Below are 21168 nucleotides of genomic sequence, written 5' to 3'. Positions count from 1 at the left end.
GTGTCTAGAGTAGTAATTTCTCCGGTGTTAGAATCCAGGTTAAATTGGGTAATCTGGCCAGCTTCGCTGAAAGAGAACGTGATCTCGGAGTTGACACCCTCGTCTTGGTCTGTGGCCACCACCCGAAGCACGGTGGTTCCTGGGTACACGTTTTCCGGAAGGCTCACCCTGTATACGTCTTGGCTAAACACTGGAGGGTTATCGTTGGCATCGGTCACTAGGACCTGAATCTGTGCAGTGCTGCTGAGGGGTGGATGCCCAAAATCCAAAGCAGTCAGGACCAAGCGGTAGAATTTCTGCTTTTCCCGGTCTAGAGCTGTCTTTAATACCAGTTCAGGGTACTTACTACCGTCTGACTTCTCTTTATTCACCAGTGAAAAATGATCATTGGGACTAAGCTGGTAATTCTGCAGAGAATTGGTTCCGATATCTGCATCATGGGCGGATCCTAAGATAAATCGTGTCCCCGGTTTTGAGGACTCACTTATTTGCAATTCAAAGGATGTGTGAGCGAATTTTGGTGTATGGTCATTAATGTCCTCCAGCTCCACGCTCACGTGATAAAAGTTCAATGGATTTTCAGCAACAGCCTCAAATTCCAGAGAACACACCAGCTTCTTCCCGCAAATCTGCTCCCTGTCCAGCCTGCTGCTCACTAGCAACTCCCCGCTCTCTGAGCTCACAGTGAAGTAAGGCTTCTCAGAACTGATGCGTAGCTTTCGCGTCGGTAACTCCTGGACACCGAAGCCCAAGTCCTTGGCGAGGTTTCCCACTACCGAGCCGGTGGGCATTTCCTCGGGGATCTTGTAACGGATCTGCTCAGAGAGCGCGGGGCAGAACAAAGGCAGCAGGAAGGGAAGGAGCATTGGCCGCCTGTGTCCCCGGCGTCTCTCAGCAGCGCCCTCCCGCATCTTTTTTGCTCCCCTTTGCTTGCTCACCAGCCTGGAGACGCCGGGTTACGAAGAAGTTCCGTGGTGCGGATATTCCGGGCTCCAAACGGACTTTGGTACCAGTTCTAGTCCATGAAAGAATTCTTCTTTAGTTCGGAAAGAAGCGGTGCAAAGAAGGCTGAGAAAGGAAGCCTTGGAAAGAGCTCTGCGGCTGCGCGAGACGAGGTGCTCCAGAATCTCCAGTCAGGCCAACAGCGGCGCCCAGAGTCAACAGTAGGAAACTGCAGCCTCTGCTCTTGGAGGTTTTTAATTAGCAATTTCCATACATTTGATAACGTTCAAAATTGTATTGTCAGAAATGCCTTTTGTTACAAATTTCTAGGATCATGCCGCTAAATGAATAATATACGTTGGCATAATCATGCTTTAATCTTTAATACACAAGTAGTGAGCCAAACATGACTGTAACACGTTCTCTGCCTCAATAATCTCAGAGAGCAATAACATTGCATATTTATTGAGCATCGATATGTGGGATACTTTTCCTTCTGTTTTATATAATTTTTAATGTTCTTCTTTCTTTCTTCATGTTCCTCCTTTTTTTTTTTTTTTTGAAGTAGGGTCTATTACATAGCTTGGCTATCCTGGAAGTAGGTAGACCAGGCTAGCCTTGAATCAGCAGAGATCCACCTGCCTCTGCCTCTCAAGTGCTGGGATTAAAGTCGTGCCCCATCACCTGGAGGAAATGTGTTTTTTCAAAACTGCAATTCATATTCATCATCCAAGTCATTTTATTTTCCAAAAATTCTCTGAGCACTTGGCGAACAGCGATATTTTCTGATCCTCACAGGTAAAGGGATGATGCAAGCTGAGCAGTCAGACCACCCATGTCCATCACAGTTATTCCTACTAGATAACATCAGCACTCGAATCACCCAGGGAATATGACTTGACCTTGCGACACAAAGGGACTAAAGTTCATGGGCTGGTCGCTTCCTTTGCACTTGCTTTATGTTTCACGGTAACCTTGGAATCGGCTGGAAAACCACCCTGGAAGGCTGGCTTTCAATAGATCCCTCTGTTTAGTGCTGACTTCTCTCTGTTTAAAATACATCTGAGAATCTAATAAGTGTTGATTAGGGCAGTTTCTTCTCAATGTGTCTAGATACTCTATTTACACCAGTGTGTCTTCCCCCAAAGATTAATTAGTGCCCTCTTCTTGAGTGAGTACACATTGGAACGCTATAGGAGTAAACTATTCTCTCGTGCTACTAAGTGCTGGTCCATTGGCAAACACTACAGACCGTAACCCTTTTAATTAGCACTCAGAAGGCCCCAGTCGTCATTATCGCCTTGTCATATTCTTCTTCTACATAACTGTAGTACAAGAGCACTTTGTGAGGAAATATGGAGGTAGTCCTTCCCCTTCCTTAGTTCTAGTCTTTCCCCCTCCCAGAAGAATGGATAAATGAAGGTGAATATTGATCTGGGGTTTGAGAGTATGAGGTGGTTATTTCATAAAGCCTTCTTACCGGTATCACCTCCCAACCCCCACCCTGGGAGGACACAGACGTTTCAGCTGGAATGCCACCAAAAGAATACGTTGGCGTTGTGTGTGAAGACAGGCAATTGCCCATTTCTCAATAGGGTTACAGCATTTGAAGCGATACTGGGGTTTGAGATTGAAAAGGCTGGCCCGAAGTTCTTGTTTGTCCTGAGTGTTGTTGCGATAACAAGCAAAACCACCACACCTACCTTGGAATAATATGACATATATTATCGGAGATTGAATCCATTTCGACCAATTAATTTTAGTGTAGTATTAGATACCATGACTGCTTTATATAGATCTCATTGATATTTGACACATTTCATTCTTTTGTTTGAGGGGTGTGTGTGTGTGTGTGTGTGTGTGTGTGTGTGTAGGCCAGTGGTAAGTATCAGGCACTGTTCTGCAAGAGCCACCTACCTTATCTTTTTGAGTCAGGGTCTCTCACTGGCGGTTGGGATTTCGCCAGTTAAACTACGCTGGCCAGACTCATCCCAGAAACCGGTGTCTCTGCCTCCAGCACAAGGATTAAAAATGCACCACCATAACCTGCATTTTTCTTATGAGTATCGAGAATTGAACTCAGGTATTCACACTTGTGCTGGACACATTTCATCCTCAGAGTATATATCTAATATTCTATGAGCAACCCAGCTTTAGTAGGTGACTGTGCTTTACACAGTTGAGCAACTAAAGCTTTAAAGTCCGCTAATTTCAGTTACAGAGAAGCAAAACAGAGAAAGGCTTCAGACTGAAAAATCATTAAGACTCTTTTATAGATGTGAATTCTAAGGAGAACCCCAGGAGGGTGGCTAAGGAATGCTTCACTCTTAACGAAGGGAGAGACTCAACAATTCATTTTCATTTAGAGGATATTTGAGTTCAGAAAATGAAGTTGGAATTAAGTACATAGGACAAAATTGTCTTAGTCTATCTATTTACATGCTTGTAAAATCTAATTAAACCACACTGTTTAATGAAAAGATATCCCAATCCATGTGCTTCTTGCTAAAGTAAAACCACTGAAACAAACTGGTGAACTTTTCTGCACCATTTAAAAGTTTTTAAATCTATATTTTTCAAGTTCTTGTTTTTGCAAAATGATAGAGACATTTCGTGCAAAAGATAATCCTTGTGGAAATTATGATAAAGGAAGAGAGGCCTTTGGAGATGGTTCATGGATGAATTAATAGACTTGAAAGTGTGAGAGTCACCGTTTGGATCCCCAACCCCTGTGTGTAAGTACCAAGTATGCATGATAATCCACCTGTGATCCCAGAGCAGGAGAGACAGAGACAAGGCATCTTGGCGCAAGCTGACTAGCCACGTTAGTCAAATCAACCAGCTCTGGGTTTAAATAGGAGACCCTCCCAAAACAACAGAAGAAGAAACCTGGCATCACGAGAGTACTGCACACACACAGGCACACAGAAAAAGTAAAGAAACGAACTCACCTGGGTACTCGGGGTTTCACCCTTACATTCTTGAAAATCTATGGATGTTAACAAAGAATCGCTTTTCTCACAGCTGTCTTGACTGATAAGTGTATCCACGTAGTTGGGCTGAGGGAAGATAATGTGGCTCTTTCGAGAGTCTGCAGTGAGTGAAACCTCGTGGGAATATGTCTGTAGGAAAGCCTGGACGCCATCCAAGCCTACAAAGTGTGAGGCAGGCACATCTTCCAGCCCACCACTTGAAGCTTGTAGCATGTGTGATTTGTGCCAACGCCATAGTCTGAGAGCCAATAACACAGTGACAAAGACAAGGAAAACACAAGAAACAGTGGCCACTGCCACCACCAGGTAGAGGGTGATATCTGAATCATCAGGTTCACTGGGGGTCCTAATGCTGCCTAGGTCTGCCAGGACATCAGGGATGCTGTTGGCCACAGCCACAGTAAGTGTCACTGTGGCTGAGAGTGGGGGTTGGCCATGGTCCTGTACGGCTACTACAAGGTTCTGTTTAAGTGCGTCTCTGTCCAGAAGAGCCCTTGCTGTGCGCACCTCACCAGTGTGTAGCCCTACTGAGAAAAGCCCTGGCTCACTGGCTTTAAGCAGGCGGTAGGACAGCCAAGCATTTGGGCCTGAGTCTTTGTCCACAGCCACCACTTTGGTCACTAGGTATCCAGGTTCTGCAGAGCGGGGAGCCAGCTCCACCCCTGTGGAACCATCAGTGGGGAGGGCAGGGTACAGGATCTCAGGGGCGTTATCATTCCTGTCCAGCACAAAGAGGTTCAATGACACATTACTGCTGAGAGGTGGGTCCCCACTGTCACGAGCAGTCACTTGCAGTTGTAGATCCCGAAACTGCTCATAGTCGAAGGATCCAAGTGCATAGAGGACACCAGTGTCAGAGTTGATGGAGATGTAGGAGGACACCGGCACTCCCTGGATGCTGTCTTCTGCTAGAGCATAAGTGATTTGGGCATTCTTGTCACTGTCAGGGTCTTGTGCAGTCACCGAGAAGATGGAGGCGCCTCTGGGATTGTTCTCAGGGACATAGATGGAGTACGAGGAATCAGAAAAGGTGGGTGGGTTGTCGTTGGTGTCTGACACATGAATGGACATGTGAGTTTCAGTGGACAGGGGAGGGATTCCACCATCTGTGGCCTTCAGTGTGATGTTGTACATAGACATCTTTTCCCGGTCCAGGTTTTGTGCCGTGACCAGCCTGTAATAATTATCAATTGATCGCTCTAACTTAAAAGGCAGGTTTTCTGGCAAAGAGCAGGTCACCTCGCCATTCTTCCCCGAATCTTTGTCTTGGAGGTAGAAGAGAGCGGTCACTGTCCCAGGTGGTGTGTCTTCAGGGATGGGGCTGCTCACAGATGTGACAGTTACTTCTGGGGCATTGTCATTCACATCCAAAACTGTGATCAGTACTTTTGCCTTGGTCAGACTTCCAGCCCCATCTTGAGCCTGAACTTCCAGTTCATAGAAGCTGGATTCTTCATAATCCAGACCTTTTAACGTCGACAGTTCTCCTGTCAGGGAGCTCAGATGGAACATTTGCAGAAGTTCTGGAGTTATTTTCCAGAAAGAGTAAGTCACTTCCCCATAGATCCCCTCATCCAAGTCGATAGCATTTACTGTGAGAAGTCTTGTGCCTACTGGCACGTTCTCAGGGACTGTCGCTTGATACCGGGGCAGAGAGAAGACTGGCGTGTGGTCATTCACATCCACCACTGTCACGTGGATGCTGGCGGTGCCAGATCGGAGTGGATCCCCGCCATCATAGGCTGTGAGGACCAGATGGTGAAGCCCCTCTTCTTCCCTATCAAGAGCCTTCTCCAGCACTAGTTCTGGGTACTTGGTCCCATCATCTCCATTCTGCACAACCAGAGAGAAATGGTGATTGGGGCTGAGCTGGTATCTCTGGAGGGAGTTCTTGCCCACATCTGAATCTGTAGCCTCGCTAAGTGGAAACCGCATCCCAGGAGCTGCGTTTTCCATTATTTTTACATTTATTTCTTCTGTTAAGAATCTGGGTGCGTTGTCATTAACATCCATTATTTCCACCTCTATGGGGTAAAGATTCATTTTGTCTTCTATCAAGATGTTAAAGCTCACGAGACATCGCGGGCTCTGAGTGCACAATTCCTCACGGTCTATCCTGCCCGCGGTGACCAAGCTGCCGCTCCGCGGGTTCAGTGAGAAAAGCTGGGTCTTACCTTTGGTGATGATGCGGGCTCCGCGCTCCGCCAGCTCCCGAGGCTGCAATCCCAGATCCTTGGTGATATTTCCCACAAAAGATCCCTTGTCTGTCTCTTCAGACACGGAGTAGAGAATCTGTCCTGCCCAGGCTTCCCACCGGGTCCCCAGGAGAATGGAGAGCAGCACAAATCCTCTGTAGTCCGAGCCCCAGCCCCTCTGCCCGGGCGCCATTGCTGTCCTGCAGATTTTGCTCACACCCTGAGAGGTCTCGGAATGTGCTTCAGAACCCAGTTGTATTCTCCAATATCCTGGTGTGCGGAAGGGAAGCCGGGAATCCAGCCATTCGGCTTGAGTTTGATGCGGCTTGGAGGAAGGCTTGCTTGTCTCAGTCTGTCCTTTCTTTGTGTTGTAAACTCGGTGGTTCTGTCTGAACTCCGTCACCACCATCTCATGGTTGGTGAACAGCGGCACGCAGAGTCCTTACTAAGTTACTGCACCATCTTGAAGCAAAATAAACGGGTTTTTACAGAAAGATGTTTAATTCTTCAAAATTGCTGTTTGCTTAAATTTCTTCATCTCAGACACCACGGATATACTTTAAAGATTCATTTTAATGTATTGACTAGTTGATAAATCCAAATACATTTAAAAATATCTTTCAAGAAGCAACGTTGAGGTTACGTTCTTGAGCACAAATTCACATTTCAATTAGAGAAAATTAAGCCTTGGTAGGCAAACATGTAAACGTTATTTAAATCTCTTTTGTAAAACTATTCTGCAAACATATCTCTATGTAATACTTTACATTCTCTGGAACATTTTCTGTTGACGAATCATTTATTTGGTGTTCTATTTAGTTTATTTCTTATTTTTTAAAAAAAGCCAGGTATTAACACTATTTCTGCTAGCTTATCCTTCCCTTTGACAACTGTCACCGTGATAGCATTTGATCAGCAGATGATAAAACAGTCAGATGATCTTGCAGGTTTGTTTCCATGAAGATTCAAAATTAAATATGTAGTCAAACTCGCTGACAATTTAGCTTGGTAGTAAGTATTTGTATGGTAAGTTGATCAAAAAGTTTCCTTAGCTCATGATTTTCATATGTTTAATGGTTGATAAGTTCTATAGGTTTTCTATAGTAAATGCTTCATTTGTTCAAATTATATGGCCACAGGAAACTCATGTGAAAGACTAAAACTAGGCATATACCCAGGAAAACCAGCTAGCTTTGGCATGCTGATGTATATTCGAGATGTAGTTTAAAAATTGCTCAAAATTTATGATACATGAAAATAGCGTATTCTCTCAGAGCTTATAAAACAATCATGTTTGTACAGGTGGCCATTTAATTCACATGACCTATACATAGGATATAGAATGTTTAAAATTAATATTAAAATCAAATCAGAGAATCATCAACACTGTTCAACTGTTCAACACTGTTGAAAACTTAGGTTTGGAAACAAACACTTCTGTAATAACTATAGAAATATAAATGGCACAATATCAGCTTGGGAACACATTATTACTCCTATCTTATTATTTAAAAACACAAACTAGTTAGGCATGGTGGTAGTCTAGTATTCGGGACATGGAGGTAGGAGGATAACAAGTTTAAGTCCAGCCCAGGCCACACAGGGAGTTCTAGACTACACTGTGCCACTTAACAAGACCTTCTCTAAAAGGATTTAATAGGTTTTTTTTTTTGCTTTTTTCTCTTTCCCTTCTTTTCTTGTCAATTTTCTTTTCTCTTTATCCTCTCCCTCCCTTCCTTCTTTTACTCCTTCCTTCCTTCCTTCCTTCCTTCCTTCCTTCCTTCCTTCCTTCCTTCCTTTGTTGTGGTGGTGTTTGAACCAAGGGCTTCAGATATACAAGGCGAGCTTGTTACTATTGTTTTTGTAGTGCCGAAGATGGACACAGGGCTTTGTGCATAGTTGGCAGGTGCTGAACCACAGAGCTAGATTTTGAGCTTCTTAATTTATTTTTATTATTGCTGTCAACATCAGGTTACAAAGGAGAGACCCATACATTTTCAACATGTATTCTAAACTAGGCTTTTATTACACGAGCACATCAAAATCAGTGTGCAAATAGTCAGCCCATTCTATTGTCAGATTATTGCATCTTATTATAACTCAGGATTGGGAAAAAACTCAATTGTTCAGCAACTCAGCAAATTATCGAATCTTCGTGATCCCTTTATTGATTCCTTGGCTATCAATTCTACTCCTTCTGCCTTTGATGTGGTTCTCACTATGTAGCACAGGCTGGTTCAGACTTATGACTCTCTTGTTTCAGTCTTCTGATGTGCACACCCAGATAAAGTAGAGCCAGAATGCTGACCAGCTCAGCTACCGTCCAGGCATAGATCCAGGGCTCTGAGTTGGCCCACCCTCAAATATATATCAGCGAACAGTTGGGATACTCGAAAGGGTTGGTCCTGCTTATCCAAAGCTGCAGGATCTCCATGACACAGAACAACTACAGGATAACAGGGAGGAGGTCTAGTGAGGATTCAAAATCGACGATGTCACAGAAGATCTTGAACCAGACCAATTGCAGTGAACATTTTGCAAGCAAAAATGTGTGGACAGAAGGATATACTGTGGGACACACTGGCATAGGACAGTTTCCATGATGAGATGCTATTGTTTGCTTGTAGTTTTTGGGTGGTTGTAAGGGCAAAAGGTGGACATGAGGGGACAGGGAGATGAGTGGAACTGGGGTACATGATGTGAAACTCATGAAGAATCAATAGGAAGTTAAAAAAGATTGGCACCATTGCACCCACCTAATCACCATCAGCTTACTTGTAAGGAGAGCCAATTACAGACTCTCCCAAGTCATTAGGAGTCCCTTTCCTGTTATTCTGACAATTAAGATTTCATCATTTTCTGCTCGGTTATCTATAACATTATTTGTATCTTCGGTCATGAAGAATAAAACCAGTCCCTCGAAATGATAATCCTCATTTCTTTCAAATACTTAAGATACAGAGTTCCTACAGACAGAAACTTTTCTTTAAATGCTAAATTATGTAAATTTTCACTTGAACCCTGTTAAGCCTTCATCCTCCTATTTACCAGTCATTCTGTATTTTAAGAGCTATTTTCTGTAAGTGGTTTTATATTAAACTCATTTTCATCATTAAATGCTATTAAGTACCAAATGCACATATGCCATTGTTATCCATTAAACATTACAATGATTATAATAATGGTGATGTTATCAAACCTTTGTTTGATATACTACTTCATTGTTGAAAAAGATTTCACAAACTTGTTTTATTTCATCTTCCTAGAATTGTGTGAGGTAGATAAGACAAGGTTTACAAACTTCAGTATTAATTGGAAGACCATAGAGATTTTCACTGGCTCAAATGAATGACAATTGGTTCTCAACATATTATTCAGTTTTTTTCAAGTAAAGATTTCAATAAAAATTTAGGCAGTCCCCTTCCAGGGACATTAGTGATTTTTAAAAATTGAATCCATTAAGAAGTTAAAAGAACTGTTTCACTCCTATCATTGGAATGAAGTTCAGTCGATTTGTGACCCCTGACCGAAGCAAGAACCACAAAGGACATTTCAACACACTTTTGAATGTTTGGAAGGTTATGTATTTTCCTCTTTCCAAAGAACAGAGATAAATGTGTGATACTGAATTTGCGTCCTTGCGAAAGTTTGATACTATAAAGGATGGCCGATCGGCGGAGCAACCCAGCTTTAAATGTCATCTATCCTGAACATGTACAGCAGGGAAAGATAACAGCACCATGGTCCACTGGGCACTTAGCAAGCAGTTTATCACCAAACCAAGATTAGACAAAGGTCACAAAGAGATTCTGGAATAGAAAGCCAACTTTCACCAAGTAGGGCAGGAAAAAAAATCAAGATGAGGAAATAAAGAAAATATACACATAACCTTCACTATGAACTGGAAGAATAGTTGGTAGAGTGCTTGCCCAGCACACACAAACTCCTAGGTTTGATTCACAGCACTGCATAAACCTGGTGTGGTATTGCACACCCCCGAGGCAGAGGCTCAGAGGATCAGAAATTCAAGGTCAGCTAAGCAAGGCCAGCTTGGGATACAAGAGACCCTAGGGGTGTGGAGGTGGAGAAAGGGAGAGAGAGAGAGAGAGAGAGAGAGAGAGAGAGAGAGAGAGAGAGAGAGGAAAAAGAAAATAACTGTGAATTGAGTGCGAATCTTCATCAGACACCTTCAATTATTATGTAATAGTGAGGAACAATGGAAAACTAAAATCTTAATTGTGCTTTGTAAAGGTTTTAATTCCATTTTTTCAGCTTAGAATAGAAATTGTCTAACCGTTGTAGAATAGGGAAAAAATCCCTTGGAAATGAAATGTACAAAATCGAAGGTATAGGGGAAAAAAAGAGGCTAAACAAATCTGCAGTATAAAATAAAATCTTTTTCCCTATGAAAACTGAGAAAAGAGACACAGGGATCTGCTGGTAAAAAAAACTTCAGAATTATATGTGTTTAGTTGAGTTTTCATTGGTGTGACAAAAGCATCTTAGACAAATCAACTTGAAAAGGAGAAAGGTTTGTTCTGATTCGCCGGTTCAGAGTTCTGTTCCTGATACCCTGGCTCTGTTGCTTGTAGGTTGCAATGAGGCTGCACACGCATAGCAAGGCTGTCACCACATGACCGCAATAAAACTCAAATCCAGGGATAATAGATCCCCTTTAAGGTTGTGTCTTCAAGCAATCAACTTTCTTTTCTACTGGTACCCACTTTTATCATCCCAATAGCCCATCCAATTATCAACCCATCAACGGATCAATCCTTTGACAAGATCAGGATCTTACAATATAATACCTTTCCCAAAGCTCTCCTCTGATCACTTTTTTTTCCTGAGACGGTTTTTCAGTTTTCCTGTGTAGTCCTGGCTGGCCTGGAACTTGCTCTACAGACCAGGCTGGCCTCAAAGGATCAGAGATCTGCCTGCCTCTGCCTCCAGAGGGCTGGGATTAAAGGTGTGCACCACCACTGCCCAGCCTTTGATTACTTTAATTGGAGTCCAAGCCTTGAATCTCTGGGAGATATTTTATATGCAAACAACAGATATGATTCACTACAAAAGAGAAAGTACTTCATTGACGTTTAAAGAGAACATTACAGTGTCCTGTTTTTTAAAAATAAGAATAATAACCTTACCTGATCAAGAGAGTCTTCCTCCTTGCAAAAAGCTGAGTCTTCCTGTATCAGTAAAGGCTCATTTTTCTCACAGCCCTCCTGACTGATGAGTGTGTGGGCATAGTTGGGCTGGGGAAAGATCAGATGGCTCTTCCTTGAGTCTGCTGTGAGGGAGACCTCATGGGAGTAGGTCTGTAGAAAAGCCTGCACCCCATCAATACCCACAAAGTGTGAGGTGGACATATTTGACACACCTTTCCTTGTGGCCTTCAGCAGACTTGACTTACGCCAGTGCCACAGCCTGAGCACCAGCAGCCCCGTAACAAAAGCAAAGAAGACACATGAAACAGTGGCCACCGCCACCACCAGGTAGATTGTAAGGCTTGAGTCATCAGACTTGTGTGGAAGGTCAAGGCTGCTCAAGTCAGCCAGGATGTCAGGAATGCTGCTGGCCATAGCCACAGTAAGTGTAACAGTAGCTGAGAGAGGTGGCTGGCCATGGTCCTGCACAGTCACCACCAGGCTCTGCTTGAGAGCATCTCTGTCCAGCAGGACCCTTGCTGTGCGTACCTCACCCGTGTGCAGCCCCACTGAGAAGAGCCCTGGCTCGCTGGCCTTGATCAGGCGGTAGGACAGCCAGGCGTTCTGACCTGAGTCTTTGTCCACTGCCACCACTTTGGTCACTAGATATCCAGGCTCTGCCGATCGGGGAGCCAGCTCCACACCAGTAGAGCCATCAGTGGGGAGGACAGGGTACAGGATCTCAGGTACATTGTCATTCTGGTCCAGCACAAACAAGTTAAGTGACACGTTGCTGCTAAGTGGGGGTTTCCCTCTGTCACTGGCTGTCACCAGTAGATTCAGTTCTCTAAACTGCTCATAGTCAAAGGAACACAGTGCATACAGGACACCAGTGTTGGAGTTGATGGAGAGGAAGGAGGATAGAGGTGTACCCTGAAGGGTTTCTTTGGCCAGAGAGTAGATAATTTCTGCATTCTCTTCACTGTCGGGGTCCACTGCATTCAAAGAGAAGATGGAGACACCTTTGGGGTTATTCTCAGGGACATAGACAGAGTAGGATGAACGGGAGAAAACTGGTGGGTTGTCATTAATGTCTGCCACATCTAAGGAGATAAATTTTTTTGTAGACAGAGGTGGTGTTCCTCTGTCAGTGGCTGTCACAGTGATGTTGTATGAAGATACCTGTTCCCGATCCAGTTCTTCATTAGTCACTAACCGAAAATAATTATCTAATGATTCTTCCAATTTAAATGGGAGACTTTCTGAGATGGAGCATATTACCAGGCCATTCCTTTCAGAGTCTTTATCATAGACTTGAAAAAGAGCAATTACAGTCCCCGGAGGTGCGTTTTCAGCAATTGCTCTGCTAGCAGATGTAACAACCACTTCCGGTGCATTGTCGTTCACGTCCAAGATGGTTATTAAGACTTTGGCTCGGTCTTGAAGATCTGACTGATCTCGGGCTTCAACATCCAGCTCATAAAATCTTGAATCCTCATAGTCTAGATTTTTGGAAGTGGAAATTTCTCCAGTTAAAGGATCCAAGCGGAAAATCTGCGCGATTTCTTCTGTGATCCTCACAAAGGAGTATGTTATTTGGGCATGGGCTCCTTCATCCTGGTCAGTGGCATTAACTGTTAACACTCGTGTACCCAGTGGCAGATTTTCAGGAACACTCACACGATAGATAGGCTGAGTAAATACCGGAGCATTGTCGTTCACATCTACGACAGTTACGAGAATTCGTGCCATGCCTGTTCGGACAGGGTCACCACCATCCATGGCAACAAGGACCAAATGGTGAACTGCTTCCTCTTCCCTGTCCAGGCTGTGCTCCAACACCAGCTCCGGGTATTTGGGCCCATGGTCTTGGCTTTGCACATGTACTGAGAAGTGACTACTACCGCTGAGCTTGAAGCCCTGAATGGAGTTCACTCCCACATCGGGGTCATAGACACCCATTAGTAGAAAACGAGAGGATGGAGCTGCATTTTCAGGAATCCTCAATTCCATTTCTTCCTTTAAGAATCTGGGTGCATTGTCATTAATGTCCACTATTTCTACTTCCACGGGATAAAGATTTAGTTTATCTTCTACAAGGATGTTAAAGCTCACAACACAGGGCGCGCTCTGGGCGCACAGCTCCTCCCGGTCTATCCTGCCCGCGGTGACCAAGCTGCCGCTTCGCTGGTTTAGAGAGAAAAGCTGCGACCTACCTCTGGAGACGATGCGAACACCCCGCTCCGCCAGCTCGCGGGGCTGCAGCCCCAGGTCTTTGGCGATGCTGCCCACGAAGGACCCTTTCTCCAGTTCCTCGGGAATTGAATAGCGGATCTGCCCAGCCTCGGAGCCCCACAGGAGACTGAAAAGCAGGAGCAACTCGCAGCAGGGCCGGCGCCTCTGCAGAGCCGCCATGACTGGCTTGTTAAAGGACTTCCCAGCAATTGTTGGTAGGAAGAACAGCCCCAACCCACTTGGTAATCCACAGATTACCTCAATTAGAGGTCAAGGTCCTTAAACGAACGGAGACCAGTTGAGAACCATTTCAGGTTAGAATTTTTACATAGCTTTGGTATCTCATCAGGACACGACCCTGTTCCCACTGATTTTCTTGTTCGGGTTAGGGAACAGCGACACTTAGAGTCTTAACTTCATACTGCACCCGCTTTGTGGAACTGGTAGAGGATTTTATTTCTGTTAAATTTGCAGTTATGGATTTATATTTCTCTCAGAGAGTGAATGAAACAAGAATAATATGTTCAGTTTCAAATGGTCTTAAGTGTTTCTCTGAAAAATTTCCCACTCATTTTTTGTGGAAATATCTCTTAGAATCCTGCAGAACAGGAATGGTATCACATTCTTCTGGAACTCTCGAATCCTCACCCGCATTTGCGCATTTTCCGTAATGTCACTGATAATCACACACACACATTCTGAGTGAATCTACTCCAGGGTGAGCAGCAGAAGAGTTGGCATTTTTACATGTCATTATCGGCTCCCATGAACATTTAAAGAATGGTTATAACACGCTACATTTGTGTATGCTTTTTTAAAATGCTAAAGGAAGTGAAAATGTATAGGATATATACAACTTTTAGTATTGTAAGGCCAATACATTTTTATTTAAGGCATTTCACGTGTGATTCCTTCACTTGTGATTCCTTCACTGTCCATCAAGATCCCCCCAATTTAAGATTTCTGAAAATAACCCTTTCTCAAAGAAAGATGATTAATCCAGTTGTGATATCAGCGAGACACATAATCACCACCACTAAAAATTCTCCACCAGAGGAGACTCTGACTTCTCCTTAGGGACCATTTTAAGGCACGTCTGCCTCTCATGTGCTGACATGCCACATCTATGATGAACAAATTCAGATCATGCTCATTCCTGTCACTGTCAGAATATTAATCTGTATGTAGAATATGTCAGTGCTACATTGAAATAAACATCCATTCACAGACTTTCTGCTCGAGACAAGCCTCACCACCCATGCCACTATCCCATCATCCCCCTGAATTGTTTTGTGTGCCATCTTCCTTTTTTGTATGTAGCAAAACTCATACTGAGCAATGCATTCTGGGTTGTGAAGGAGAACTTGTCATTGCACTTGTCCTCTATGCTGCATAAGACATTTTAATACATCCACGTGCTATGTTGTGCACAGCATACTTGTGATTCCACTCAAAGTGGGTCGCCTAATTTTACAGAGTTGTGTTAAATTCAGGAAATAATGTCAGGGGTTCGGAATTGTGGTGGTTTCAATAAGAATGATCCACTTTAGGCTCATATATTTGATTTCATAGGGAGTAGCACTATTTGGAAGGAGGAAGTGGTGTGACATTGTTGCAGTAGGTGTGATGTTGTTGAAGGAAGTGTGTTACCGGGGGTGGGCTTTGGAGTTTCAAAGTCTTTCGTGCTGTTTGTGGATCCAGAGGTAGACTCCTCAGTTACAACTTTAGGATCATGTCTGACTGCATGCTGCCATGCTTCCTGCCACGATGACAATAGACTGAGCCTCTAAAATTGTAAGCAAGCCCCAATTAAATGATTTCTTTATAAGAGTTGATATAGTCATGGTGTCTTTTCATAGCAATAGAACAGTGACCAAGACAGGACTATAACCCAGTGTTAGAGTACCTGTTTAGGTGTCAGAAACCTTGAATTCAAAGTCAAGCACTATAAAGGCGGTAGAAAATGTGCAAGAACGGTAGTGTGGTATACTACTTCACTGAAGTGGTTCTGGTTGCACTGCTTTACAATTAACAGAAAACTTAAGACCATTAGGAGACTTTCTACAGACCAGCAATTGCAACACAAACATGCTCACAAAGAGCATGCTCCGTGCTGAGAAAAACCAATGAAACACAACAGAATCAAGTAGCACTTAATCTGCAGTGTTTCATCTCCAAGTAATGAGTTCTCCCCTTACCACACATAGGAAAGGTTTTTAAGGAACTGTTTGCAAGTTTATTGAATCAAGGTCATGTTTGAGTTGTCTTTATGGGCTGGTGCTTTTGGCCCCAAAGGGTTCAACACATAGATTTTGTAGTAGAACATCTTTGGGCTTTGTATTGAGAAAATTAAACTCAGTAACTGAAGAATGTTAGGCAGTTCATCCAAGCCATTGGAGGAATATGGCAGAATTCTCTTGTCATAGTCTGGGGAAGAAGGAAAACTTCCTATGGAGCCTTGGAGCAGAGATCAAACTCAAACCAGTGATGTGCCTATAGAAGTGTCACAGATGTAGGGCAATAGCTACAACCATGGTAAGGAGAAAGAGCACAAGATCAAGGTCAAGACACCACCAGGTAAATCTGGAGCTTGCCTAAGGGTCAAAGGGGATTGGGTAATCACTAAGGTCTAGAAAGTACCTCTTGCAAGTCATCTGCAAAGAGTACACCCAGTGTAGCAGAGACTGAATGGGGCAGCTGACCTTCATTGCTTTTTATTATACAGTCAGAGGTGGTGATGGATTTCATCTTGTGGTTCAGCATATGCCCAATGCATTTCCTATGAGTAATCCTAGGCTGTAGACTCCCATATGGCAGGAGACAGAAGCGTTGTCTTTAGAGTTCACATCTATTAGCACTACTATTTTGATGATTACATAACCAGACTCTCTGTGGTTGGCAGTATTATGTAGAAGAGCTGACTGTTGTGCCCCCACACTGGGTGAAGCATATGTTGGATGCTGTCACTGAGCTGTCCCACCAGCATACAGGTGCCCACCTTGGCACTGAGGCTGGATAATCTTGAATGTTGGACTTCAGTGTCAGCCTGGTAGCTACTTATGGTTGTACAAACTCCACTTGGGACATACAGGATAATAACCTTAGCTCTAGGTCACTGACCAAGATGGAGTAGGCTACAACCAATAGACTTACTAGCATGGTGGCGGGGACATCTAGAAGGGGACTGTTCTCAGTTATATGATCCCTATAGGAGGCCTGGTGGAAAACTGAGCATTGACACTGATGTCTGAGATTTACAGAATGAAGTTTGTACCTGGAAGAATGAGACAGGTTGCTTTTGTCCACTGCTGTGATGATGACACTATACTCTGGAATCTGTTCCTGGTCTAAGGCTCTATTTGTTCCCTACTTATATATGTGTTTTGAATCTTGAACTATTGTAAGTGGAATTTCTCTTATTAAGCACAAAATTTCCCATTATGTTTTGCAGTGCACAGTGTGACTCCCACCATCACTTGCTTGCACCCCGACTATGTAGCTCTCCATTTCTTCCAAGGCCAATTATCCATCAGTGGTGAGTTTCCCCCTTCACTGTTCACTTGAGCAGTTGCCAAGCTCCCTTATCAGCATTGGTAAAGGAATATATAATCTTGCCACTGATGATCTCACTGGAGCGTTGCCATCACTCTTGGAGAAGGTTATCATTTACATCTCTCACCTGGGTGGCACAGTGTCTAGGTGGCCTGTCCTTTGTCCACAGTGGTGAAGAACAGATAATGACAGGAATCCCTTTTTTTGATGTGGGACAGTTTCCATGTTAGTAACATCTGCCATTTGGGTTCTCCCTTTGAAGAAAGTAAAGTATGGTGTGTACTGAGGCAGTATGTGGTGGTTTGAATGAGAATTAACCTCATAGGCTCATGTTTGAATGCTTGGGAGTTAACATGGTTGTTTAGAAAGGATCAGAAGGTGTGGCCTTGCAGGAGTTGGGGCCTTGCTTGCTGGAAGTGTGACCTTGTTAAAGGAGGTGTATCAGTAGGGGTTTGTTTCAGAAGTCCAGGCTGTTCCCAGTTGGCTCTCTCTCTGCCTCATGGTTGTTGTCTAAGCACGTAAGTTCTCAGCTAGTGTGCCAGCACCATGCCTGCCTGCCTGCCTGTCTCCTGCCATGTTACCCACCGTTGTGGTCATGGACTCACTCTCTGAAACTGTTAACCCCAATAAACTCATTCCGCTATAAGTTTCCTTGGTCATAGTCTCTTTATAGTAATAGAGAAGTAATTAAGACAAGCAGTATTATTGCCATGAACTGACATCTACATCCATTTAAGGTGGGCCAAGTTAGGTCCAGTTTGATGATTTCTAGCACGGTGATATTTCTGATAATGCTAGTGAGTTTTTGTTAATACTATTGATCAGTCCAATTATACATAAAAGTTTCACAGCTTTTCATCAATCATTTTGAATTCCAATATACAGGTCAACTTCTGACTACAAGTCTGCTCTAGATCTGTAAGGTCACTCACAGGTAGATCCCCTCTGTCTGTGTTCATGACTGTGGTGGTTTGAATCGATTAATGTGTTTCAATGCTTCACCATAGGCAGTGGTACTTATTGGAGGTGTGGCCTTATTGGAGTAGGTTTGGCCTTGTTGGAGGAAGCACGTCGCTGTGTAGGTATGTGTTGAGGACTCTTATGCTCAGGCTCTGCCCAGTGGGGTAAAAAGTCTTCTGGTTGCCTGCAGAATACAGTCATTTCCTGGCTGATTTTCAATCAAGATGTAGAACTCTCAGCTCCTTCTCCAGCATCATGCCTGCCTTCATGCTGCCCTGCTTCCTGACACGATGACAGACTTCTGAAACTGTAAGCCAGCCCCAATTAAATGTTTGCCTTTATAAGAGTTGCTTTGGTCATGATGTGTCTTCACAGGAATAAAACCCAAACTAAGACAACAGCAAAGTATTTTCTTGGTTATTACCTGCTGTTTCTGAGTGAGCAAATTCTGCATGTCAGATCTTTGGTAAGATGTTAGGTCCAGCCCCAACCCCTGTGGGATGAATTGCTCTGCTAGCTTGTTGCCCACGGCTTTAGCACACAACATAGCAGCTGTGGTTAAAATGGCCAAACAGCAAAGTCCTGAGTCATTTCCATGTTCCTGTTTTTATCCTGAGAATGTAAACTTGTTTTTCCACTGTGCTTCAGGGGTTTTTCTACCAAGAGCTAAGACTGCATATATATCTGCCTGGAACCTTGAGTAAACGGCATTTTCTGAGTACAAATGTCTCGAGTCTGTATCTTTCGTTAAATCCCCCAGGCCTATGCCCAGTTCTCGGTACTGTGGATGCTGTCAAGTGTAGGTTCCACTGAGATTGAGAAAGTGAGGAGCCCCTGACAGGATTGTTCCAAGAAACCAGCTGGTGAAGTGAAAGGAACGTATTGGGTGAGCAGCACAGTGGCGAACCAAAAGTAAGTTTAGTTCGCAGTAAGTAAAAGGATTGTGCCATTGGAATCTCAAGTTTCATATTACAGCTAACAGATCAGATGGTAGCTCTGCTCAAACAGCAGGGAATAGGGATAAATATAAAAACAGCTAAAGAATTTATTAAAACTTTAGAAAAGAATAGTCCCTGGTTTGTTCATTCAGGAAGACTTAATATTCCTGATTGGGAACATATTAAGGCAGATTTGCAAAAATTACTGCAGAGAGATGGCCCTGAGAGCATTCCTGTTGCCATGTTCTCTTTGTGGAGATTGGTCAAGGATGCTCTCTTGAGTACCAATGCTAAAATAAAGGAACAAATGTCAGAGATAGAAAGTACATCCGGGCAGCACAGGATGAAGTCTTTACAAACTTCTGACTCAGAACAGGATTCAAGTTCAGAGGAGGATGAAGAAGAGACATTAGAAAAAGAAATAGAAGAGCTTAAAAGGAAGAGTAATAAGTGCAGGGTTGCTAAAAACTCAGAATCTCGTCCTCCTATTATTTAAAGAAGAGGGAGCTATTGGTCCTCCTGCCTATGAACCCTATTCTTCCTCAGAGTGGTGTTATGCAAAGAAGGCTCCAAGGAGAGGGGTAATTTTTCCTGAGCCTCCCCCTGGACAGGGGGCAGTGTAACCTGTTGTTGAGGTCCCAGACCTCAACAATGCAGGTCAATTTATTAGACAACATGTTCCTCTGAGTTTCAAGGAGTTGAAAAGCTTGAAAGAAGCAGTCTCTGCTTATGGTCCCCTTGCTCCCTTTACTTCTGCTATTTTTGAATCTTATGTTACATCCAATTTGACTTCTGGAGATTGGCAACAAGTATGTAGGGCAGTGCTGTCTGGGGGAGATTGCCTCATATGGAGAGGAGAATATTGGGAGCAGTGCGCCCAGAAAGCTCAGAGAGATGCTGCTGCGGGATGGGGGTGGGACATCTTGCATGATATGAGAACAGTGGTTACCACCCAACAAGTGAAGAGGATGCTGCATGAACAGGGATTTGCCCCTGGTGGGGGTTTGGGGAGGTACCTGGCAGGGGACCCTCAACCTGTGTCTGATGGGACCTAGTTGTTCGAGCCCATGCAGATGGGATGCGATTGGGAAGTTTGTCATGGGGGGGTTACTGCTAAGTTGCTTCCTATCCTGTGTGGGTAGAGCAGTGGCCCCTTTCTTTCTGAAGGATTAGAGGCAGCACATGGACTTTTGCAGGAGCGGTTGCAGGCAGGGCACATTGTTCCCTCCGCTTCTCCCTGGAACGTTTCTTTGTGGTCCTCTTACATGCATGGATGCTGCTCCTCTGATGTTAAGACAGGGGGTAGCTTTTAATTCCACTACCTATTGGAATACATCTATCACCTTTGATGTTCCCTTAAATTTGAAAATGTTTAGTTTAAATTTAAATATCTCTTCCTTCACCTGTGTAATTCCTCCATTTTTCCTTGTGGTTTGGAATGGTACAAATGCTGGAGATAGTCTTGACTATTCTTCACAGGAATGTCATCTATGTGAAGCTGCTGGGGACCAGAGGACTCTGTCCTGGTTGTGCAGATCCCAGGCATAGTTCCATTGCCTGTCAATAATTCAAGAAAAAATCAACTGATCTTGACCTGTCATAAGAGAGACTTTGGCATCACCGCTGCTATTGGCACCTTCTCCTTGGGCATTATTGTTCTTGGAGCTGCTTTTGTGTGTGCATTTTTTTCTTTGTTGCCTGGGCAGAAAACAAGCCCAGAGCCAAGCTGTCAATCGACAGAGAATGTTATCTTTGGTGGAGACAACCCATCAGCCCAGATATGGCTGAGCATATATAAAAATTAGGCAGCCAAGGACGGGTAAGACCATGGGAGTGTCTGGCAACCTAAGACAGGAGTTCCATGGTGTGCTGCCCAATGATGGGTAAGGCAGACACTGACGTCCAGGAGTCACCTAAGAAGGCGCTAATTTATAAATAAAAAAGGGAGAGTTATTGGGTCCAGCCCCTACCCCTGTGGGATGAATTGCTCTGCTAGCTTCTTGCTAGCTGTTTGCAAGGCTGTCGCACACAATGTAGCAGCTATGGTTAAAACGGCCAAACAACAAAGTCCTGAGTCATTTCTGTATTCCTGTTTTGAATCCTGAGAATGTAAACTTGTTTTTCCACTGTGCTTCCAGGGTTTTTCCACCAAGGGCTAAGATTGTATATACTGTGTGAACCTTAGTAAAACTTTGTCATTCTCTTA

The 21168-nt window shown here is 43.8% G+C and overlaps 6 protein-coding genes, 1 long non-coding RNA gene and 1 pseudogene across 10 annotated transcripts in view; 1 reads left to right on the top strand and 7 right to left on the bottom strand.

Annotated features, from left to right (window-relative positions):
- Pcdhga7 (protocadherin gamma subfamily A, 7) overlaps positions 1-6527 on the bottom strand; it is a 124844-nt gene extending 118317 nt beyond the window's left edge. Inside the window, exon 1 of the mRNA NM_001014773.1 lies at positions 3894-6527. Coding sequence (NP_001014773.1) covers positions 3894-6323 — 2430 coding nt within the window. The 5' untranslated portion in view covers positions 6324-6527. The remainder of the gene's footprint in view (positions 1-3893) is intronic.
- Positions 1-21168, bottom strand: part of Pcdhga1 (protocadherin gamma subfamily A, 1) — a 180457-nt gene that overhangs the window by 118317 nt on the left and 40972 nt on the right. The gene's annotated exons all lie outside the window — the stretch shown is intronic.
- Positions 1-21168, bottom strand: part of Pcdhga2 (protocadherin gamma subfamily A, 2) — a 173907-nt gene that overhangs the window by 118317 nt on the left and 34422 nt on the right. The window lies entirely within an intron of this gene.
- Positions 1-21168, bottom strand: part of Pcdhga3 (protocadherin gamma subfamily A, 3) — a 168713-nt gene that overhangs the window by 118317 nt on the left and 29228 nt on the right. The gene's annotated exons all lie outside the window — the stretch shown is intronic.
- Pcdhga5 (protocadherin gamma subfamily A, 5) overlaps positions 1-21168 on the bottom strand; it is a 148156-nt gene that overhangs the window by 118317 nt on the left and 8671 nt on the right. The window lies entirely within an intron of this gene.
- Positions 1-21168, top strand: part of LOC103694196 (uncharacterized) — a 25544-nt gene extending 4376 nt beyond the window's left edge. The window contains exons 1-5 of one of the 4 annotated variants that reach the window (XR_005496484.1): positions 1055-1192; positions 16964-17047; positions 18215-18333; positions 18785-18936; positions 20442-21168. This is a non-coding gene — a long non-coding RNA (uncharacterized LOC103694196). Of the gene's footprint in view, positions 1-1054; positions 1193-16963; positions 17048-18214 lie in introns of those variants that run through there. The other 3 variants (XR_596955.4, XR_010059676.1, XR_010059675.1) reach the window with 3 other exon arrangements.
- Positions 5902-21168, bottom strand: part of Pcdhga4 (protocadherin gamma subfamily A, 4) — a 34101-nt gene continuing 18834 nt past the window's right edge. Inside the window, exons 1-2 of the mRNA XM_039097401.2 lie at positions 11278-18232; positions 5902-6592 (exon numbers count right to left, since the gene is read on the bottom strand). Coding sequence (XP_038953329.1) covers positions 6581-6592; positions 11278-13692 — 2427 coding nt within the window. The 5' untranslated portion in view covers positions 13693-18232 and the 3' untranslated portion in view covers positions 5902-6580. Of the gene's footprint in view, positions 6593-11277 lie in introns of the transcript that reaches the window.
- On the bottom strand, positions 14812-14932 carry LOC120098403 (small nucleolar RNA SNORA40; annotated as a pseudogene).

This window comes from Rattus norvegicus, chromosome 18 (genome assembly GCF_036323735.1).
Source record: "Rattus norvegicus strain BN/NHsdMcwi chromosome 18, GRCr8, whole genome shotgun sequence".
Lineage (NCBI taxonomy): Eukaryota > Metazoa > Chordata > Mammalia > Rodentia > Muridae > Rattus > Rattus norvegicus.
This window is presented reverse-complemented; position numbering and strand designations above follow the sequence as displayed.